This window comes from Trichechus manatus, unplaced genomic scaffold (assembly GCF_000243295.1).
Source record: "Trichechus manatus latirostris isolate Lorelei unplaced genomic scaffold, TriManLat1.0 scaffold00044, whole genome shotgun sequence".
Lineage (NCBI taxonomy): Eukaryota > Metazoa > Chordata > Mammalia > Sirenia > Trichechidae > Trichechus > Trichechus manatus.
Window position 1 is genome coordinate 8333751 of NW_004443980.1, and position 21785 is coordinate 8355535.

General features: G+C 41.5%; 1 protein-coding gene across 5 annotated transcripts in view; it reads left to right on the top strand.

The window, feature by feature from the left end:
* RUBCNL (rubicon like autophagy enhancer) overlaps positions 1-21785 on the top strand; it is an 84929-nt gene that overhangs the window by 60912 nt on the left and 2232 nt on the right. For all 5 annotated transcript variants that reach the window (XM_023731586.1, XM_023731587.1, XM_004376638.2 and 2 more), the window contains 4 exons: positions 5283-5521; positions 6347-6408; positions 20165-20318; positions 21214-21304. In XM_023731586.1, coding sequence (XP_023587354.1) covers positions 5283-5521; positions 6347-6408; positions 20165-20318; positions 21214-21304 — 546 coding nt within the window. The remainder of the gene's footprint in view (positions 1-5282; positions 5522-6346; positions 6409-20164; positions 20319-21213; positions 21305-21785) is intronic.

Here is a 21785-nt window from a genome sequence, read left to right on the forward strand (position 1 = left end):
ACATTGACTTTTTTTTCTTTTTAATAATACTTTACTGTATTTTTGGTGAAGGTTTACACAGCAGTTTAGGTACCTGTTCAACAGCTTCTACACAAGTTGTTCAATGACGTTGGTTACATTCGTCATAAGGTGTGAGCATTCTCGTTATTACTGTTCTAATTGTTCCATTTCCATTCATCTAGTTTCCCTGCCCCGTATATTCTCCACTTTGTTTTAAAGTAATTGTTGACCGTTTGATCTAATTATGTGTGATTTTTTTTTTTTAAAGGAGCACAGCACTTACGGGTAATGTTTATTGTTTTTTTGAGCCAATTTGTTATTTAGCTACAAGGTGACTTCAGGGGTTAGTTTCAGTTCAAGGTTTGAAGAGTATCTCAGGGCAGTAGTTTTGGGGAGTCCTCTAGTCTCAACCAGTCCAGTAGATCTGGGTTGTTTTTTTTTTTTAGGAATTTGAGGTTCTGGTCCACATTTTTGTCCCATTCTACCATGGCCCTTCTATTGTGGCCCTGATTAGAATGGTTGTTTGTGGTAGCTGGGCACCATCTAGTTCTTCTGGTCTCAAAGTAGATGAGGCCGTAGTTCATGTAGGCTCTTAGTCCTGTAGACTAGTTTCTTATTTGAGTCTTCGGTTTCCTTTTTTCTCTTTTGCTGTGGATGAGTAGAGACCAATAGTTGTATCTGAGATAACCACTCGCAACCTTTTAAGACCTTGGACGCTACTCACCAAACTAGGATGTAGAACATAATTTTATGAACTATGTTATGCCGATTGACTGAGATGTTCCACGAGACTATGGTCTTAATCTTCCAAACCCAGAAAACCAATTCCATGAGATGTTTGGTTATGTCTAAGAAGTATCTGTAACTGTGCCCCTAGGTACTTTATTATATATATATGAATTTATGTACATATAGTCACATAGATGCATATACATATGCATGCACCTATATATACATTCCTATATACATACCTATACACACATATGCCTACATACATATATATATATACTCGCACGTATATTTTTTAGTTGTTCCATGACATTGACTTTTGATGAGACCGATTGTCTTATAGAATGTCCCACATTCTGGGTTTATTGTATTGTTTCCTCTTCTCCTAGATTTCATTCAGATATGCTTGTTTATATTGCTCCAGGGTGGGCAGAAACAATAAAATCACAACTGTTAATGTAGAAGTTTAGCCTAAGAGGATATGGCTATGAGTCATGAAGCTCACCATGCCCTATCAAATAAACTCTTCAGGATGGCTTTTGTGTGTTCGTATAGGGCAGGGTTTCTGTAAAAACGGCTTGGGGGAGGTGTCTGACCTCTTTCAACCCCACAAGGGGGAAGGAGAACCAAGATCAACAGCACAAGGCTGACTCCCATGAGGTGGAGGCCAGACAAGCCTCCTCTGTCCGCCATCTCTACCAATTCTGACACTGTCTTTCCCACAGCACTCTCAACTAGGTTCAATAATTCATTGCAATGGCCACACAGAACTCACAGACCATACTCATAATAGTGGGGTTTATTAGAGAAGTAGCAGTTACAATTCAGGCTCAAGAACACTCAGGATATAGTTCTTCCATCAGAACAGCCTCTCCCCAGCCGTGCTCTCAGGCATGTCTCTCCCTGGCCCTTGGCCTCTCCCCAGAGGCCCTCAGCTTCCTCTCTCCATGGGCCAGGAAGCCCGCTGTGCCATCTCCTGCTGCCAGGTCTCTCTTGCTGGTCTCTCCTTCCTTGGTGGTGGTGGGCTTCTCCCCCTGCTCTGGAATTGGCTCTCTTTTAAGACAAAACTGACCAGTCCCTTTGGTTGGCCACAGTTACCCTATAACACAGTCATGTGGGTGGGAGTTACAAGGCCATGGCTAGAAAGACCACACACAAAAGTAATCATACCACAGTTTCTCAGCCTCAGTACTTTGTTGTGGGAGGCTGTCCTGTGCATTGTAGGATGTTCAGCAGCATCCCTGGCCTCGACCGAGGAGGTGCGAGAAGCAGTCCTCCAACTGTGGCAAGCAAAGTTGTCTCTAGATACTGCCAGATGTCCCCTGGGGACAGAGTGGCCCCTGGTTGAGAACCACTGCTTTAGGATACTTTGTTTTGTTCTGTTGTAATTAAGGACTGAGAAAATCAAAACAGATGGAAGAGATTTATTCTGTATTGAGAGTATAATGCCTGGCACTTAGTATTCATTCAATGACTTTTGATAAATGGAGAAATGGATGAATGAATATTGAAATATTAGGGTTTTAAAGTCACTCCTGAGGTTCACCCTTCAGCCAAAGATTATACAGGCCCATAAAACAAAACAAGACTAAAGGGGCACACCAAGCCAGGGGCAAGGACCAGAAGGCAGGAGGGGACAGGAAAGCTGGTAACGGGGAACCCAAGGTTGAGAAGGGGAAAGTGTTGACATGTCGTGGGGTTGGCAACCAATGTCACTAAACAATATGTGTATTAATTGTTTAATGAGAAACTAATATGCTCTGTAAACCTTCATCTAAAGTACAATAAAAAAAAATTAGGGTTTTAGATGTTAGGGGAAAGATGAATTATATCAGGAAAACTTATTGGCCCCTTCTGTCCTCCTTTCTCTTCCTGTCTAGCTAAGTTTGATCAGAAATGTAGAATGCAGGGGCCAGGGGATACCTGCCTTTTGGCTAATTAAATGTAAAATATAGTGAGACCCTATCATAAGCACAGTAATTCTCAATAGCTGCCATGTCAGAGACCTTAATCCAGGGTGGGAAGTAGATAATAATACCACAGACTTAGCCAAGTTTCAAATCTGAGGACTCAGACATAACCATTAGGCATTTAATAAAATTTAACAAATAATTTACCAACTCTGGAGGGACATCATATTATTAATTCGGGGTTTGGTAATGCATGTACATATGTACTTATTCCTGTATTTTTACACATCAACTCTAAGTATGACCGAGGGATAATTTGGGCAAGTGCAAAGCCATCAGCTCCTCTCCTTTTCCATGCCCCCCCACCCATACCGAATGCGCCAAAGAGTTGAGTACAATGGCTAAAGCTAAAGCTTTAGCATCTGGGCTTGGGGTGGCATCCCGGCTTCCCCCCTTACTGCTTTTGTGTCCCTGGGCCTGTCGCTTAGCCTCACTGTCTTAGTGTTTTCATCAGTAAAATAGAGGAAATAATAGTCCTACGTCTGTCCTGTATGTTGGCTATGAGTCGGAATCGACTGGACAACAACGGGTCTCATAGAGTTGCAAGCACAGAATGAGCTATAGTGTATGTAGCACATTTAACCAGAGCGAACACAGAGTAATGATCAATGAAGGTTTGCTCCTGCAGCCACTCAATCTCTGTTTATTTTTAAAGCCATTGTAAGGAAACTATATTTAGAATCAGAGTTCCCAGCTGGTGCAAATAGCTGACACACTCGGCCACTAACCGAAAGGCTAGGTTCCCGTTCACCCAGAGATGCCTCAGAAGAAAGGCCTGGTGATCTACTTCTGAAAAATCAGCTATTGAAAATCCTACAGAGCACAGTTCTACCCTGATGTACATGGCATCGCTATGAGTCGGAGTTGACTTGATGGTAACTTATTATTTTTTTTATGTTTGGAATCTTTAGCGTGCTAGGTACTGTGGTAGTTGCTTTCCCATCCATTATTTCATTTAACCTTCACAATATATGTTAATATTTGTATCATGCCTTATGACACTTTAATTGCAAGGAACATATGAGTCCAGTCATGGACAATAAATATCACAGTCGCTACTATTAGCCCTAGTGTGTTGGAGGGGCACATGGGAGGCTTTAACTGAATTGCTACGTTGTCTTTCCTAAGCTGGTGGTAGACACATAGGTATTTGTCGCATTAGTCTCTATACTTTTTGTTTGTCAAAACATTTTATTAGAGATATTTCCAAAAAATCAATTCATGTTCATTTTAGCAAATAAAGTGCGAAGTAAAAATCTCTTCTTGTCCCTACTCTTCATAAGTATCCATTGTTTGCTTTTTGGTGGGGATCCTTCTAGACTTTGTATGTATATGTATGTTTTTAAAACAAAATAGAGATCATATACATATCTGTACCTGAATGTCCTTTTTCCATGCTCTTACATGTACTTATGTAATCAGACCATTGCCTCTTAATGGACATTTAGGTCACCCACCCCATCCCCATTACAAATGGGCTGTAGTAAACATCTGTCTATCTTCCATGTGTGCATATTAGCATTTCTGTCTGATAGGGTCACTGTTGCATATTTAAGACTTCAAGTATATCATCAAAATGCCCTCCTACGAGGTGGTTCAGGAAGGTATCCTACTGGAATATGAGTGACTGGCTACCTTTTTATACCGTACCAGCTCAGGGTCTTCTAAATTTCTGAACAGTTAGAGGCAAAGCATAGTATCTCACTGTTTTAATGTACATTTCTTTGACTGTTACTGAGATTGGACATTGTTTTTTTGTGGTTATCTGTGTTTCTTCTTTCATGTACTGCCTATTCCCATGCTTCGTACATTTTTGTGTTTTTTCCTCACTGATATATCCAGGAAGTCTTTTGGATGACAATTCCTCACATTATGTGCATTCTGCTTTGCTTTATAATTTGCAGGTTGTTTTTGTATGTATAATATCATTTCATCCAGCTCCTAGGTGGTGGTTTTTATTTCCATGACTTTTTGTGGTCCCAGGAAAGTTAGGTCTGAAGACATTCTGAACTGCCCTCAGTATTCTAGCCACTGAGAGCTGGCATTGGGACCCTTCACCACCACCCAGATTTCCAGACCTTAAATCTCACCTTCTTTTTTTGACCCACAGTTTTAAGAATCCATCTTCTAAATCCAGGAATATTTTGACAGGGTTCTATTTTCCAGCGAGTCCCTGGGTGGCAAATGGTGAACACATTCAGCTGCTAACCAAGAGGTTGGCAGTTCAAGTCCACCCAGAGGCACCTTCGAAGAAAAGCCTGTTGATCTACTTCTTGAAAAATCAGCCATTGAAAACCCTGACAGAACACATGGGGTCGCCATGAGTTGGAGACAACTTGGCGGCAGCTGGTGTCTATTTACTGGCATCTGTGAGGCTCACAATGCCCACAGTTTAAGGCCACATTCAACCAAGCTCCTTCCAGAGTTCTCCCAGCTACCATAAGGTCACGTTACAGCTTTAGCAGCATGCAAACAGTCATCTGAGTCCTCACACCATGTGTATGAATTGGGGTGGAAGGGGCCTCGGCCGAGGGTGGTTTTCAGGGTCAGGCGCTGGTGCTCACCCTCCTGTGTGCCTCGCAGAGTTTCTGAAGCGGCTCCGCTACTGCGAGTACTTGGGGAAGTACTTCTGCGACTGCTGCCACTCATACGCGGAGTCCTGCATCCCAGCACGCATCCTCATGATGTGGGACTTCCGGAGGTACTATGTCAGCAATTTCTCCAAAAGGCTGCTGGACAGCATATGGCACCAGCCCATTTTCAATTTGCTGACCATCAGCCAGAGCCTCTATTCAAAAGCCAAGGAACTGGACAGAGTGAGGGTGAGCAGCTGCCTGCGCCAAGGAAGCGCGTCCCACCCGCGGGAAGGTTCCTGCTGCAGAAAACACAGTACTTTAGTTTGGTGGTAGTGGTGGGGTGGGGGGCTATTCACAAGCCCCCTGTGGGGCAGATTTACCGTGAATCAAATAATGTTTAAGCTTCACAGGTTCTTTCTAAGGCCCCATGTGGAATTTCATATTGATACATAGTTCTGCATTTATATACTGTTGTTGTCAGTAACCTTCCACTCCATTCTGACTCTTGGTGACCCCATGTGTGCAGAGTAGAACTGCTCCATAGGGTTTTCAAGGCTGTGACCTTTTGGAAGCAGGTTGCCAGGCCTGTCTTCTGAGACGCCTCTTGGGTAGGTTTGAACTGCTAACCTTTCAGCTAGTCATCAAGTGCTTAACCATCTGTTCCACCCAGGGACTCCGCATTTATACCTAGTTTTGCTTGGCTGCTAACTAAAAGGTCGGCAGTTCAAATCCACCAGCCGCTCCCTGGAAACCCTATGGGGCTGTTCTACTCTGTCCTATAGGATCTCTATGAGTCAGAATCGACTCAAGGGCAACTGGTTTTTATGTTTTTATGTTTCTGTTTTCCACAAAACCTGAATCCATCCTGGGCCCTCTCTGGATCTGTGGAGTCAGTTATGAATGAATGCTTGCGGTATAGACTGTTCCCTTTAAAGGCTTGCTGTAGAGTCGTAGCATTGCAAGGTTAGAAATAACATTGACATTTGGAAAAAGGAGTTTAAATTTGACGTATACATCTCCAGGGTCATGTATAACATTTAACTCTTCCCTTTGTTTGCTTTCTCACATTAGGAAATGCAGGAGCAGCTTTTTCATATCAAGAAGTTGTTGCGGACCTGCAGGTTTGCCAGAAGGTACTGTTCTTGGCCAGGATAATCCCAGGCCTGTGAGCTGGGAGGATTGATGCCTTGAGTCTGCCTTCCCTCTACACATGTGCTAATCCTCTGAGTGGCTGGTCCAGGATCCCCCATTACACAGCCCTCTTGATTACAGCATGCCTTCCTCGGGAATGCAGACCATCTCTTTAAAATTACTAAGTCTTCTAACTCAGTAGCAGTGGATTTAACTTGTTAAGAAGGGTGGACCTCACAAAAGGACTCATATTATATGATTCCACTTATATAAAATACCTACCAGGAACCAGTTGCCATTGAGTCAACTCCGACTCATGGTGACCCCATGTGTGTCAGAGCAGAACTGTGCTCCATACGGTTTTCAGTGGCTGATTTTTCAGAAGCAGATTGCCAGGCCCTTCTTCCAAGGTGCCTTTTGGTTAGCAGCCGAGTGCGTTAACTGCTTGCACCACCCAGGGACTCCATGAAATACCTAGAATAGACAAGTTCATAGAGGCAGAAACTAGATTAGAGGTTACCGGGGCCTGGAAGAGGGGAGAAGGGAGACTTATGCTTAATACGTATGGAGTTTCTCTTTGGGCTGATGAAGAGTTTTAGAAATCAACAGTGGTGATGATTACACAGCAGTGTGAATGTACTTAGTCCCACTGAATTGTATACTTAAAAATGGTTAAAATAGCGAATTTTGTGTTATATATATTTTACATAATTAAAAAAATTAAAAATTAGCACCCCCCCCAAAAAAAAGAAGAAGTAGTGGCCTTTTCTTTAACCCCTTGTGGAACCATGGTGAGACATGGCCTCCAGAAATTCCACTTCTAGTTTATCTTAAAGATATAACTAGGGATGTGGGCAGAGATTTAGCTAAAGAATAGTTTTATGATGATAAGGAAGTATTAAAAATCTAGGTGTTCAGTAATATGACAATACCCATTGCCATTGAGTCAATTCTGGCGCATAGCGACCCTATAGGACAGAGTAGAACTGCCCCATCAGGTTCCCAAGGAGCAGTTGGTGGATTCAAACTGCCGTTCTTTTGGTTAGCAGCCACGCTCTTAAGCCACTGCGCTACCAGGGCTCTAAAACACTGTATCTGTAGTATAGATACTATATAGCCAATAAAGGCGTAGGCCTGAATTTACTGACATAGATAGGGTTTCATAATACATCACGTGCTAAAACAGTAGATTGCCCACAAGGATAAGATTACTTGTTATAGGTGATGGTGTTACAAGGTTTTATTTTTGTTTAGTTTTTTTATTAAGCTTTTTCTAGTTTCTTATTTTTATATGATGATGATGTATTGCTTTTGTAATTATGCATTTTGGGGGACAGAGCAGGGATTCTGTAGTCATTTGGCCTTGAGCTCACAGCATTTGTGTGACAAGTTAATTTCTTCTCAGAGCCTCGGTTTTCTCATCCATAACATACAACAGTGCTCACAATTCCTGTCTTCTGTAAAAATGTATCGAACATACATTCTGTACTTCACATAAAAACATCAGTAAGACTCACCTTAGAGTCTAGCAGGGCCCTGTGTAGGACGTGAACAGGGCGCTGTCGAGGTACAGAAGAGGTGGCATTTAGTTCAGTAAGGGGGTGGGTGGGGAGGAGAGCAGACAAGGCTTCCTGGAGAAAAAGCCTGAGCTTGAAGTGTCGGTGGAGTGAAGAAGAGGGGTCAGGAATCCTCCAGGCAGAGAAGGCAATGCGAGCAAACACCCTCTACCCCCCAGGCTATGTGGAGAATTAAGCTGTTGGCTGCTAATCAGAAAGCTGGCCATTTGAGTCCACCCTTGAGGCACCTGGGAAGAAAGGCCTGGCAATCTACTTTTGAAAGGTTACAGCCGTGGAAACCCTATGGAACACAGTTCTACTCTGACCCAGATGAGGTCACCATGAGCGGGACTCAGCTCCATGGCAAGTGGTTTGGCATTGCTGGAGTATGAAGTCCAGTGGAGAGAGTGGCTGGTTTGGAAATCCAGTGGATAATGGGGCCACTGACAGATTTAGGAAACTCAAGAGACCAAGATTAAGTTCAGTGTCAAACACCCTTGGGATGCTGAGGTGGGTATGACCAGCAGGCAGCTGGATGCCTGAGTCTTAAGCTTGGTCCTGGACTCATGGATTTGAGTCACTGGCCTGCTTGTGGGCAGTCATTCTCCAACCAGCTGAACAGCATTCAGTGATACTGATGGAGTTGAAATTCAGCTGAAATGAGTAAGATAGCAATTTTGATCCAGTTACACATTAAAAAACATTTTTTTGTGGTGAAATTCATATAACAAAACATTTGTTACTTCAACCATTTTTTTTTAAATTATGCTTTAAGTGAAAATTTTTAATTCAAGTCAGTTTCTCATACAAAAATTTATACACACATTGGTATGTGACCCTAGTTGCTCTTCCTATACTATGACAGCACACTCCTCCTTTCCACCTCAGATTTCCTGTGTCCATTCAACCATCTCCTGATCCTCTCTGCCTTCTCATCTCGCCTCTGGACAGGAGCTGCCCATTTAGTCTCATGTATCTACTTGAGCTAAGAAGCACACTCTTCACAAGTATCATTTTATGTCCCATAGCACAATCTAATCTTTGTCTGAAGAGTTGTCCTCAGGAATAGTTTCAGCTCTGGGCCAACAGAGAGTCTGGGGACATGTCTTCTGGGGTCCCTCCAGTCTCAGTGAAACGATTCAGTCTGGTCTTTTTACTAGAATTTGAGTTCTGCACCCCATTTTTCTCCTGCTCCCTCAGTGACTCTCTGTTGTGTTCCCTGTCAGGGTAGTTATTGGTGGTAGCCAGGCGCCATCTAGTTCTTCTGGTCTCAGGCTGATGAAGTTTCTGGTTTATGTGGCCCTTTCTGTCTCTTGGGCTAATATTTTCCTTGTGTCTTTAGTGTTCTTCATTCTCCTTTACTCCAGGTGGGTTGGGACCAATTCATGCATCTTAGATGGCTGCTCACTAGCTTTTTGTTAGTTTGTTTTTTTAATTGTACTTCAGGTGAAGATTTACAGAACAAATAGTTTCTCATGAAACAACAGTACATATATTGTTTTATGACATTGGTTAACAACCCCACGCCACGTCAACCCTCTCCCTTCTCGACCTCTTTTTTTTTTTGGTGAAAATATAGATAGCCAAAGAGACACCATTTCAAAAATTTCTACATGCACAGTTCAGTGACATCGACTACGCTCTTCCCATTGTGCTGCCATTCTCACTTTAGATGAAAGTTTACAGAACGAAATAGTTTCTCATTAAACAGTTAGTACACATGTTCCCCTATGACAATGGTTAACAACCTCACAATACATCAACACTATCCTTACTCAAACTTGGGTTGCCTATCATCAGCTTTCCTGTCCCCTTCTGCCTTCCAGCCCTTGTTCCTGGACTGCTGTGCCTCATTAGTCCCATTTGGTTTTATGGGGCTGTCCACTCCCTGGCTGAACGGTGAACCTCGGAAGTGATTTCACCACTGAGCTGAAAGGGTGTCTGGGGGTCATACTCTCGGGATTTCTTCAGTCTGTCAGACCAGTAAATCTGGTCTTTTTTTTGTGAGTTAGAATTTTGTTCTGCATCCTTCTCCAGTTCTGTCCAGAATCCTCTGTTGTGATCCCGGTCAGAGCAGTCAGTGGTGATAGCCGGGCACCATCTAGCTGTACTGGACTCAGTCTGGTGGAGGCCGTGGTGGCCGTGGTCCATTAGACCTTCGGACTAATCTTTTCCTTGTATCCTGTTCTCTTCATTCTCCCTTGCTCCCGAAGGGATGAGACCAGTGGAGTATCTTAGATGGCTGCTCACAGGCTTTTTAAGACCCCAGAGGCTACTCACCAAGGTAGAATGTAGAACATTGTCTTTATAAACTGTGTTATGCCAATTGAGCGAGATGTTCCCCGAGACCATGGTCCCCACAGCCCTCTGCCCAGAAATTCAGTCCCTCAGGGAGTTTGGATGTGTCTATGGAGCTTCCATGAACTTTCCTTGTACAAGTTGTGCTGTATTGTGTACTGTCTCACCCTTCACCCAAGATACCACTTATCTATTGCCTATTTAGTATTCCCCCCACCCCATTCCTGGTAACCAACAAAGATTGTTACTTTTTGTTTGTGAGCTTTTTCATGGGTTTTTACAATAGAGGTCTCGTATAATATTTGTCCTTTTGTGATTGACTTATTTCACTCAGCATAATGTCCTCCAGTTCCGTCCATGTTATGAGATGCTTCACAGATTCATCATTTGTTCTTTCTCATTGCATAGTACTCCATTGTGTGTATGTACCATAGTTTATCCATTCATCTGTTGATGGGCATCTAGGTTGTTTCCATCTTTTTGCTATTATGAACAATGCTGCCATGAACATAGGTGTCACTAGCTTTTAAGACCCCAGACGCCACTCACCAAGTGGGATGCAAAACGTTTTCTTAATAAACTTTGTTATACCAATTGACCTAGATGTCCCCTGGAACCACGGTCCCCAGACCCTCGCCCCTTCAACTCTGTCCCTCGAAGTGTTTGGTTGTATTCAGGAAACTTCTTAGGTTTTGGTTTAGTCCAGACTTCAGCCATTTTTACATGTACAATTCAGTGACAGTAATTACATTGACCATATTGTGCAACCATCACCACTATCCATTTCCAATTTTTTTATCACCTTTTACAGGAAATCAGTGCTCCTTAACTAGTAACTCCGTTCCCCTCCCTCCTGTCCCCAGGTAACAACTAATAAACTTTGGTCTCCATGCATTTGCCTATTCTAGATATTTTATATAAATGGGATCATACACTATTTGTCATTTTGCCTCTGACTTATTCAATTCAGCATAATGCTTTTAAGGTTCACGTCACAGCATGAATCAGGATGCAATTCTCTTTTCAAAAACCAAAAAACCCACTGCCGTCAAGTCGATTCTGACTCATAGCAACCCCACAGGGTTTCCAAGCTGTAAATCTTTACAGAAGCAGACTGCCACATCTTTCTCCCGCAGAGCAGCTGGTGGGTTTGAACCGCTGATCTTTCAGTTAGCAGACGAGTGCTTTTGGGTTGTTTCTGCCTTGGCTTTTGTGAATAATGCTACAGTGAACGCTGGTGTACAAGTATCTGTTTGAGTCCCTGCTTTCAGTTCTTTTGGGTATACACCTGGGAGTGGAATTGCTGGGTCATATGGTAATTTTATGTTTAAATTTTTGAGGTACCACCAAACTGTTTTCCACAGTGGCTGTACCATTTTATAATCCCACCAAAAATGAGTGAGGGTTCCGGTTTCCCCACATTCTCACCAACACTTGTTATTTTCCATTTTTTCTGATAACAGCCATCATAGTGGGAGTGAAGTGGTATGTCGTGGTTTTGATTTGCGTTTCCCTAATTTATGATGTTGAACATCTTTTCATGTGCTTGTTGGCCATTTATATATCTTCTTTAGTGAAATGTCTATTCAAGTCATTTGTCCACTTTTTTTTTGAGCATTTTATTGTGCTTTAGGTGAAAGTTACCCAGCAAATTAGTTTTGCATTCAATAATTCATACATAAATTGTTCTGTGACATTGGTTGCAGTCTCCGCAATTCGTTAGCACTCTCCCCATTTCCACCCTGGGTTCTCTGTTTCCATTCAGTTTCCCTACGCCTCCCTGGCTTCTCATCTTTGCTTTTGGGCAGATGTTGCCCTTTTGGTCTCGTATAGTTGATTGTTCTATGGAGCACATTCTTCACAGGTGTTATTGTTTATTTTTTAGGCTGAAAGGTGGACTGTGGGAGTGGCTTCAGTTCCAAGTTTGGAAGATGTCTTAGGGCAAAATCTCAGGGGTTCCTCCAGTCTATCAGGCCAGTAAGTCTAGTCTTTTTTATGAATTTAAATTTTGTTCTACATTTTTCACCCATTCTAACCAGGACCTTCTATTGTGTTCCTGGTCAGAGTGGTCGGTAGTGGTAGCTGGGCACCATCTAGTTCTTCTAGTCTCAGGATAGAGGAACCTGTGGTTCAGTTGGGCCATTTTCCTTTGGACTAATTGCTTCCTTGAGTCTTTGATTTTCTTCACTCTCCTTTGCTCCAGACGGGAAGAGACCAATAGTTGTATCTTAGATGGCTGCAAGGTTTTAAGACCCCGGATGCTACTTACCAGCCTAGGATATAGAACATTATCTTTATGAACTGTGTTATGCCAATTGACCTAGATGTCTCCTGAGACTCTGGCACTTAGCCTTCAAGCCCAGTAGCTCAGTCCCACAAGGTGTTTGCTTATGTCTAAGAAGTTTTCATAACTGTGCCCCCATGTGCTCTGTTATATATATGAATATACATGTAGCAGATACAAATACGTATATAAAAATATCCACAGCCATTCCTATATATGCACGTGGGTGTACTCCCTATTTAGCATACATATCTACCTATGTATCTACTCAAAAATTATTGTTTGTTATTACCGTTGTTGCAGGATTATATATGTTATTGAATTTATCACAGTTGCCTTTTATTCTTGCATACCTCTCAGTGTCCTCCTTTGCCTTGGTCACGTTGTGCTGACTTCCCCCATATTGTATATTGCCTTTCCTTTCACCAGAGTTAACACCTGTCTACTATCTTTTTAGTGATTTTCCCTCCCCATCCCTCCCATCCCTGGTAACCATCAAAGAATGTATCTGTGTGTAAACATTTTCTTGACTTTTTATAATAGTGGTCTCATACAATATTTGTCCATTTGTGATTGACTTATTTCACTCAGCATAATGTCCTCCAGGTTCATCCATGTTGTGAAATATTTTGAGGAGTCATCATTATTCTTTACCATTGAGTAGTATTCATTGTATGTATGTACCACAATTTGTTCATCCATTAATCTGTTTGATGGACATTTAGATTGTTTCCATATTTTTCCTATTGTGAATAATGCTGTAATGAGCATGAATGTGAATATGTCTATTTGTGTCACAGCTCTTATTTCTGTAGGATATATACGTAGGAGTGGGATTGCTGGATCATATGGTATTTCTATTTCTAGCTTTTTAAGGAAGTGCCATACTGCTTTCTATGGGGTTGTACCATTTTGCATTCCTACCAGCAGTGTATAAGAGTTTCAGTCTCCCCACAACCTCACTAGCATTTGTTGTTTTCTGATTTTTTTGATCAGTGCCATTCTTGCCGAAGTAAGATGGTGTGTCATTGTAGTTTTGATTTGCATCTCTCTAACGGCTAATGATCACAAGCATCTTTTTATGTATTTGTTGGCCCCATGAATGCCTTATTTGGTGAAGTGTCTGTTCATGTCCTTTGCCCATTTTTTGATTGCATTGTTTATCTTTTTGTTGTTGAGGTGTTGAAATTTTCTGTAAATTTTAGAGATTTGACCTTTGTCAGATATGTTGTGGTGAAAAAATTTTTCCCAGTCTGTCTGTTCTCTTTTTACTCTCTTGGTGAATTCTTTTGATGAGCATAATTATTTAATTTTTAGGAAGTCCCAGTTATTTATCCTCTACTGTTTGTGCATTTTTAGTTATCTTTGATAGTCTATTTATGTCATAAATTATGACCCCTAGCTTTGTCCCTGTTTTCTTCCATGTACTTGATAGTTTTGGGTTTAACATTAAGGTCTTTGATCCATTTTGAGTTAGTTTTTGTGTATGGTGTGAAGCATGGATCCTGTTTCATTTTTCTGCAAATGGGTATCCAGTTTTGCCAGCACCATTTGTTAAAGAGAGTATGTCTTCCCCATTTAATGGACTTTGACCCTTTGTTGAAGATCAGCTGTCCATAGCTGTGTATTTATTTCTGGATTCTCAATTCTGTTCCATTGGTCTCTGTGTTTGTCATTGTACCAGTTACAGGCTGTTTTGACTACTGTGGCGGTGTAGTAGGTTCTGAGATTGGGAAGTGTGAGGCCTCCTACTTTGTTCTTCAGTAATGCTTTAGCTATACGAGGTCTCTTTCCTTTCCATATAAAGTTGGAGATTAGTTTTTCCATTTAATTAAAGAATGTTGTTGGAATTTGGATCGAATTGCATTATATCTATAGATTGCTTTGGGTAGTATTGACCTTTTCACAATATTGAGTCTTCCTATCCATGAACATGGTATGTTTTTCCATTTATGTAGATATCTTTTGGATTCTTGCAGTAGTGTTTTGTAGTTTTCTTTGTATGGTCTTTTATGTACCTAGTTAGATTTATTCCTAAGTATTTTAACCTTTGGGGGGCTAATTAAATGTCATTGTTTTCCTGATTTCCTTGTCAGAGTTCTCTTTGTTAGGGTAGAGGAATCCAACTGATTTTTGTATGTTGATCTTGTATCCTGGTACTTTGCTGAACACTTCTATTAGTTCCAGTAACTTTCTTGTGTAGTCTCTAGGATTTTCTATGCTTAGGATCATATCATCTGTGAATAGCGATAGTGACGCTGATTGATTTTCTAATGTTGAATTATCCTTGCATCCCTGGTATGAATCCCACTTGATCATAATGTATTATTTTTTGATATATGTTGAATTCTATTGGCCAAAATTTTGCTGAGAAATTTTTGCATCTATATTCATGAGGGATATTGGTCTGTAATTTTCTTCTTTGGTATCATCTTTGCCTGGCTTTGGTATCAAGGTTATGCTGGCTTCATAGAATGAGTTAGGGAGTATTCCTTCCTTTTCTATGTTTTGTAATAGTTTGATTATAATTGATGTCAACTCTTCTTTGAATGTTTGGTAGAATTCTCCAGAAAAGCCATCTGGGCTGGGGCTTTTTTTTTGTTGGGAGTTTTTTTTATGACCTCTTCAATTTCTTCTTTTGTTATGGGTCTGTTCAAATTTTCTACCTCAGTTTGTATTAGTTTAGGTAGGTAGTGTTTTTCTAGAAATTTGTCCATTTCTTCTAGGTTTTCAAATTTATTGTAGTACAGTTTTTCATAATATTATGTTGTGATCCTTTTTATCTCAGTTTGTTCTGTTGTAATATCACCCATCTTATTTAGTTTATTTGCAACTTCCATTCTTTTCCTTTGTCAGTTTAGCCAGTGGTTTGTCAATTTTATTGATCCTTTCAAAGAACCAACTTCTGGTCTTGTTTTTGCTTTTTTTCTGTTTCATTTATTTCTGCTCTAATCTTTATTCTTCTGGTGACTGTGGGCTTCTTTTGCTGCTCTTTTTCTATTCAAATTGTAGGGTTAAGCTATTGATTTTGGCCCTTTTTTTTTTTTTTGATGTGTACATTTATTTCTATAATTTCTCCTCTGAACACTGCTTTTGCTGTGTCCCAAAGGTATTGGTATGTTGTGTTTTCATTCTCATTTAATTCTAGGAATTTTTAAATTTCATTTTTAATTTCTTCTATTACCCAGTGGTTTTAAAGCAAGGTGTTATTCAGTTTCCATGTATTTGATTTTTTTCCTTGTTCTTCCTATTATTGACTTCTAGTCTTATAGCATTATGATCAGAGAAGATACTTTGTATTATTTTGATATTTTTGAATTTATTGAGGCTTGCTTTGTGGCCTAAAACATGGTCTGTTCTGGAGAATGACCCATGTGCGTTGGAGAAGAATGTGTATTGTGCTGCTGTTGGATGGAGTGTTCTGTATATGTCAATGAGGTCAAATTGGTTGATTGTGTTATTTAGATCTGTATCTTTGTTGAATTTCTTTCTCATTGTTCTGTTGTTCATCAAAAGTGGTGTGTTAAAGTCTCCTACTATTATTGTGAAACTGTCTATTTCTCTTTTCAATACTGTTAGTCTGAGTTTTGTGTATTTTGGAGCCCTGTCTTTGGGTGCGTAAATAATTATTATGGTTATATCCTCTTGATAGATTGACCCTTTAATCATTATATAATGCCCTTCCTTGTCTCTTATGATGGATTTTGATTTAAAGTCTGTTTTATCAGAGATTAATATTGCCACTCCTGCTCTTTTTTACTCACTGTTTGCTTGGTATTTCTTTTTTCTATCCTCTGATTTTTATCCTATTTATGTTTTTGTGTCTAAGGTGTGTGTCTTGTAGGCAACATACTGATGAGTCCTGTTTTTTTATCCATTCTGCCACTCTATCTCTTGACTGGTACATTTAAACCATTTACACTCGTGTGATTATCGATAGGTATGAATTTACTGCTGTCATTTTGTTATGCTTTTTTTTTTTGTGGTATTGATGGTTTCTTTGTTCTACTTAACTTTCTGTGCTGAGTTCTTTTTGTTTGTGGATTTTCTTTTCATTTCCTTCATTGTTGTTGATTTTGTGTTTACTGAGTGTTTATGATTTTCTTTTTTATTTTGGTGAGTAGGTTTATTAATTTTCTTTGTGGTTCCTCTGAAATTTACCTTTATCTTCCTGATTTTAAAACAATCTGTTATTTCTTGATATCACTTTTATTTCCTCTGCATCTGGAAGTTCTATAACTACACCATTTATTCCCCTTTTTGTTTTGAAGTTGTCGTCATTTACAAATTGACATCTCTGGTTCTCTGTTTTCAGTTTTGTAACTTTATTTAACTTTTGAGATTTCTTATCTGGGTTCGTATCTGGGTGATACTGTCCTGTGTCTTAATCTCAGGTTGTTGTCTGATGTTGGTTCTTTGTCTGAAGGACTCCCTTTAATATTTCTTGTAAAGTTGGTCTGCCTTTTATAAATTTCCTTAACTTCTCTTTATCTAGGAATGTCCAAGTTTTTCATAATATTTGAGAGATGTTTTTGCTGGACATATGATTCTTGGTTGGCAGTTCTTTTCTTTCAGGGTTTTATATATATCATTCCATTGCTTTCTTGTCTATTTGGGTTTCTGATGAGAAATCCACACTTATAATCTTGTTGATGCCCCTTTGTATGTGATATTTTGTTTCTCCCAAGCTCTCAGAAATCTTTCTTTGTCTTCGGTTTTGGAAAGTTTGATTATGATATGTCTTGGTGACTTTCTTTTGAGATCTATCCCGTATGGGGTTCACTGAGCTTCTTGTATGGTAATCTTCTTGTCTTTGATGGTATCAGGGAAATTTTCTGTGAGTAAATATTCAAAAATTCTCTCTGTGCCTTTTTTTTTTTTGTCTCCTCCTGTTCTGGAATTCCAATCACGTGTAAATTATTCCTCTTGGGATAAAGTCCCACATAACTCTTAGGCTTTCTTCATTTTTTTTTTTTTCTGAGTGTTCCTCAAATAAATTAGTATCAAGTGATTTGTCTTCTGTTTTGCTGATTCTTTCTTCCATTGTTTCATCTACTTCTATGTCCATCCATTGAGTTAGCTATTTCTGATATTTTATTGTTAATCTTCAGGACTTCTAGTTGCTATGTTTGTATGATTTCTAATTGTCTACTTAATTTGTCATTTTGTTCTTATATTGTTTTCCTGAATTCTTCTAGAGTTTCCTTGGTTTTTCCTATGTTTTCCTTGATCTTTTTGAGGATCCTTTATGTAAGTTTCTTGAATTCCTTATCAGGTAGTTCCAGTACCATTTCTTCCTCAGGAAGTTTTTCTGCCCCCTTCTTTTTTTTGGTCACTTGCTTGAGCCATCTTGTCCCTCTTCTCTATATGATTTGATATTGTTGCTGTCTCCAAGGCATTAAGGTGCCAAGTTGGTGCTAGCAGTTAATGCATTCTCTGGAGGTCAGGGCAGGATGTCTTCATACCCATTTGTAGTTATGGTCTATGCATGACTTTGGTGATTTGGGCGTGATTGCCTCTCACTTATTGATATGGTGGGTCATTCCTGCTTGTGAGACTTCTGTGGTTAGGCTTGTGTGTCTTCCCTTACTGGATTGAGTGTAGGTGGCATAGCAGGTTCTTTCCCTGATATTGGGTGACAAGTGTTGGGGGTGGTCTAGGTCCCTTGTGGGACTGTGGGATCCTTCTGAGTTGGTGCTAGCAGTTAGTGCATCTGTTAGAGAGCAAGACAGGTCATCTTTGTAGACACAGGGTGGCAGTGCTACTCAAATGGACAGGGCAGGCCCTTTGTGCAGCTATGAATTTTGGTGTCTCAGTAGGTGGTGGGAGATCAAGGCGTCTCAGTGTGTATGGGGTTGGCCTGCTGAAACTGGTTGCATGTAGGATGGGTGTTGTTGCAGCCTGGCAGTCGTTGAGTATTGACACAAGGAGTGCCTGCTTGTCATTGGAATCTGTTGGGATGTACCTGGTGGTCACTGGTGGTAGAGTGTGTCTGCTGAGCCATGCTGGGTGATCATTGGAAGAGTTCACAGGGGTACATCTGCTAGTTGCTGGGGTAGGGCATGGGGCACACCTGCTGGTTGCCGGGCAATGGCACTAGGTGAATTTCTGGTTATTGTGCAGGCATAGAGGGATCACACTGGTTGCTGGGCAGCAGACATGGGCTGGTCGTGCTCCCTCTGGTTGTCAGGCTACAGGTGCACTCTCATTGGTCCAGTGGGTGCCAGGGTGCTCCTGCTGCTCTACGGTTGCCAGGCTGTAGGTGTTCTCCCACCAGTCACTGGGCAGCTGTTATGCCCATGCCAGTCTCCAGGCTGCAGGGAAGGGAGCACTCCTTCTGGTCCCCGGGCAGTGGATGCAAGTGCACTCCTGCCGGTCTCCAAGCAGAGAGTGTGCTCATGCTGGTTGCCAGGCAGCAGACATGCTCTTGCTGGTCTCCAGGCAGCAGACACAGGTTTGCTTCTGCTGGTCCCTGGGCATGGATGAAAGGGGTGCTCCTGCCCACCTGCCCCAGGAAATTGGGGTCTGGCCCATTTAAATATGGGGGGGCATGGACGCTGGCTGGGTGGGGGACCTCTAGTTGCTACTCTGTGGTTTTACTATTCAGTGGTTGTTTCCTGGCCAAATGGTCAGGCTCTGCTGCTGACAAGTAGACCTTTCCCCAGTTACTGGCTCCCTCCCTTCTCCATGATTGGCAGGATCACTGGAGCTCCTGCCGCCTCTTCCTGCACTTTCCCTTTTTAGACCTGGCTTGTGTCCTGCTCCCCTTGTTTCATTCCAGGTTTGTTTACACAGTATCTCTTTTCCTGTTGTGAATTCTGTGCAGTTGCCTTCCTGTGCTCCTCACCCAAGATGGCCATGCTGTGCCAAGCTAACTAGCAAGGCGCCAAGGATCCATGTATCTCTGTGTCTGCGGTTTTCTTTCTGTCTCTCTTTCCACTTGGAGCTCAGTTTAATTCTTCATCCTTCCATTTGATGTTCAGGGTTCCAAGGTTGTCATCAGTATCTGTTGCAGATGGTTTCTCAAGTCTGTGATGTAGGGGGATGTTCTGGTGCGTCAGCCTAAGTCACCATCTTGGGCTCAATTTTTTGCCCATTTTTTGATTGGGTTGTTTGTCTTTTTGTTGTTAAGTTTTAGGAGTTCTTTATATATTCTGGATATTAAACCTAAACCCTTATCAGATGTGTGGTTACCAAGTGTTTTCTCCCATTCTGTAAGTTGTTTCTTCACTTTGTTGATAAAGTCCTTTGATGCACAAAAGCTTTTAATGTTGATGAAGTTCATGGGTTACACATTTTTAAACCCTGGAAAACAATGTTCAGAGTTTCCATTTGCTATATGTGTGCATGAGAACGCTACAAGGGACACATTTCTCTGCTTCTTCAGCTTTTTGAAAGAAGCTTCTATGGAATTTTAATTTTGTGGCTTTCAAGCAAACTTGCAAAATGTAGAGTGGTGGTGACAAGGTTAACTGTTTTTCTTGGGGAGATTTCTTTTTTTTTTTTTAAATTGAGTTAAAAAAATAAGCGTGAGTGCCAGGAGAAGACAACTGGCCTCAGTTCTCTCCTCACTGCTGTGTGGGTGGATTCTGGAATTCCCTTTTGTTTCCTCTCTGGCAGCACATTAAAGGAGTTTGAGCAGGTGCCGAGACACTTGACTGAAGAGCACCACCTGTTCTCCCTGGACGACCTGGTCAGGATCAAGAGAAGGCTGCTGGCGCCCCTGCTGAAGGAGCTTCTGAAAGCTTCCCTTACACACGTGGCCAACTGTGAGGTGAGGGTTTGCTGGGGACTGGTGAATCCCTGAACTGTCCCTTATATGCCAGGGCTATGCTGGGGTGTTCTGCACATTGCCTGCTTTAACCCTCACAAGTCCCATGGGAAGTGCTGGCAACACCATTTACAGATGAGAAAACTGAGGGTCAGAACCATGATCATCCTGCTGGTAGGTGGCAGAGTGGGAATGCAAGTCTAGGTTAGCTGACTTCTTAGTCTGGGCGCCTGGTCCTGCTTGGGGCCTCCTTCAATTCCTACTCTGCCCTCTGCTGCCAAGTACAGCTACGTGGACTCAGGATCAACCAACAGGAGGCTCTGTGTCTACATAGAAGAATTGTACTGTAGAAGCTAGGAAAAAAAGATCATTTAAGAATGCACATTTAAAGTCAGACACAAGAGGATAAATACTGTATGTGACCCTACTTATCTGCAAATGCATAGAGACAAAAGTTTATTAGTGGTTGAAAGGGACCGAGGTGGGAAGAGGAGGAGTGAATGGGAAGTTATTACTTAAGAGGCACTGAGTTTCTGTTTAGGGAGCTGGAAGAACATTTGGAAATAGTGGTGATGGTTGTACATGCTGGTGAACGCAATTAATGTCACTGATTTGTACACTCAAAAATAGCAAATATTATGTATATATTACCTAATAAAACACAGTTAAAATCATGATCTTTCTCTGGTGCCTCAAACTGCCTTGATGTGAAGTTTCTCTATGCAGAATCAACCTGTATTTATTGTGTAGGAAACAAGATCCATTCATTTCTGGAGGCTGGAATCATAGACATTCAAAAAATGGTGTTTATGAAATTCTGTAAAGTGGTAACTCAGCTTCTCCATCTAGAGAGACGTTTGCAGTGAGGACTTTAACCTGTTGACTCCTTCTCTCCCAGCTCTGTCAAGGAAGGGGCTTCATTTGTGAATTTTGCCGGAGCACGGCTGTCATCTTCCCCTTTCAGACTGAAACGTGTAGAAGATGTTCAGGTACCTTTACACACAATGTTCCTTATATTGCCTTTGGGTCAGTTCCAACTCGTGGCAACCCCACGTGTTATAGTGTAGAACTGCTCCATAGGGTTTTTTAGCTGTAATCTTAATGGAAGATCACCAGCCCTTTCTTCCCTGGTGCTGTTGTGTGGGTCTGAACCACCAATCTTTAGGTTAGCAGTTGAGCACAAGCCATTTGCACCATGGGCAGGAGCCCTGGTGGTGCAGTGGTTAAGAGCTCAGGCTGCTAACCAGAAAGGTTAGCAGTTCAAATGCACCAGCCGCTCTTGGAAACCCTATGGGGCTGTTCTGCTCTGTCGTATAGGGTCGCTGTGAGTTGAAATCGACTCGATGGGAGTGGGTCTAGTTTTGTTTTTTACGTGAGGCAGGGATAAACGATGAAGCCTTATGATACAGGGTTTGGATAGAGGAGGTAGTCCTTTTATGCCTGTGCCCAGTTCTTCAACACGAGGGGTAG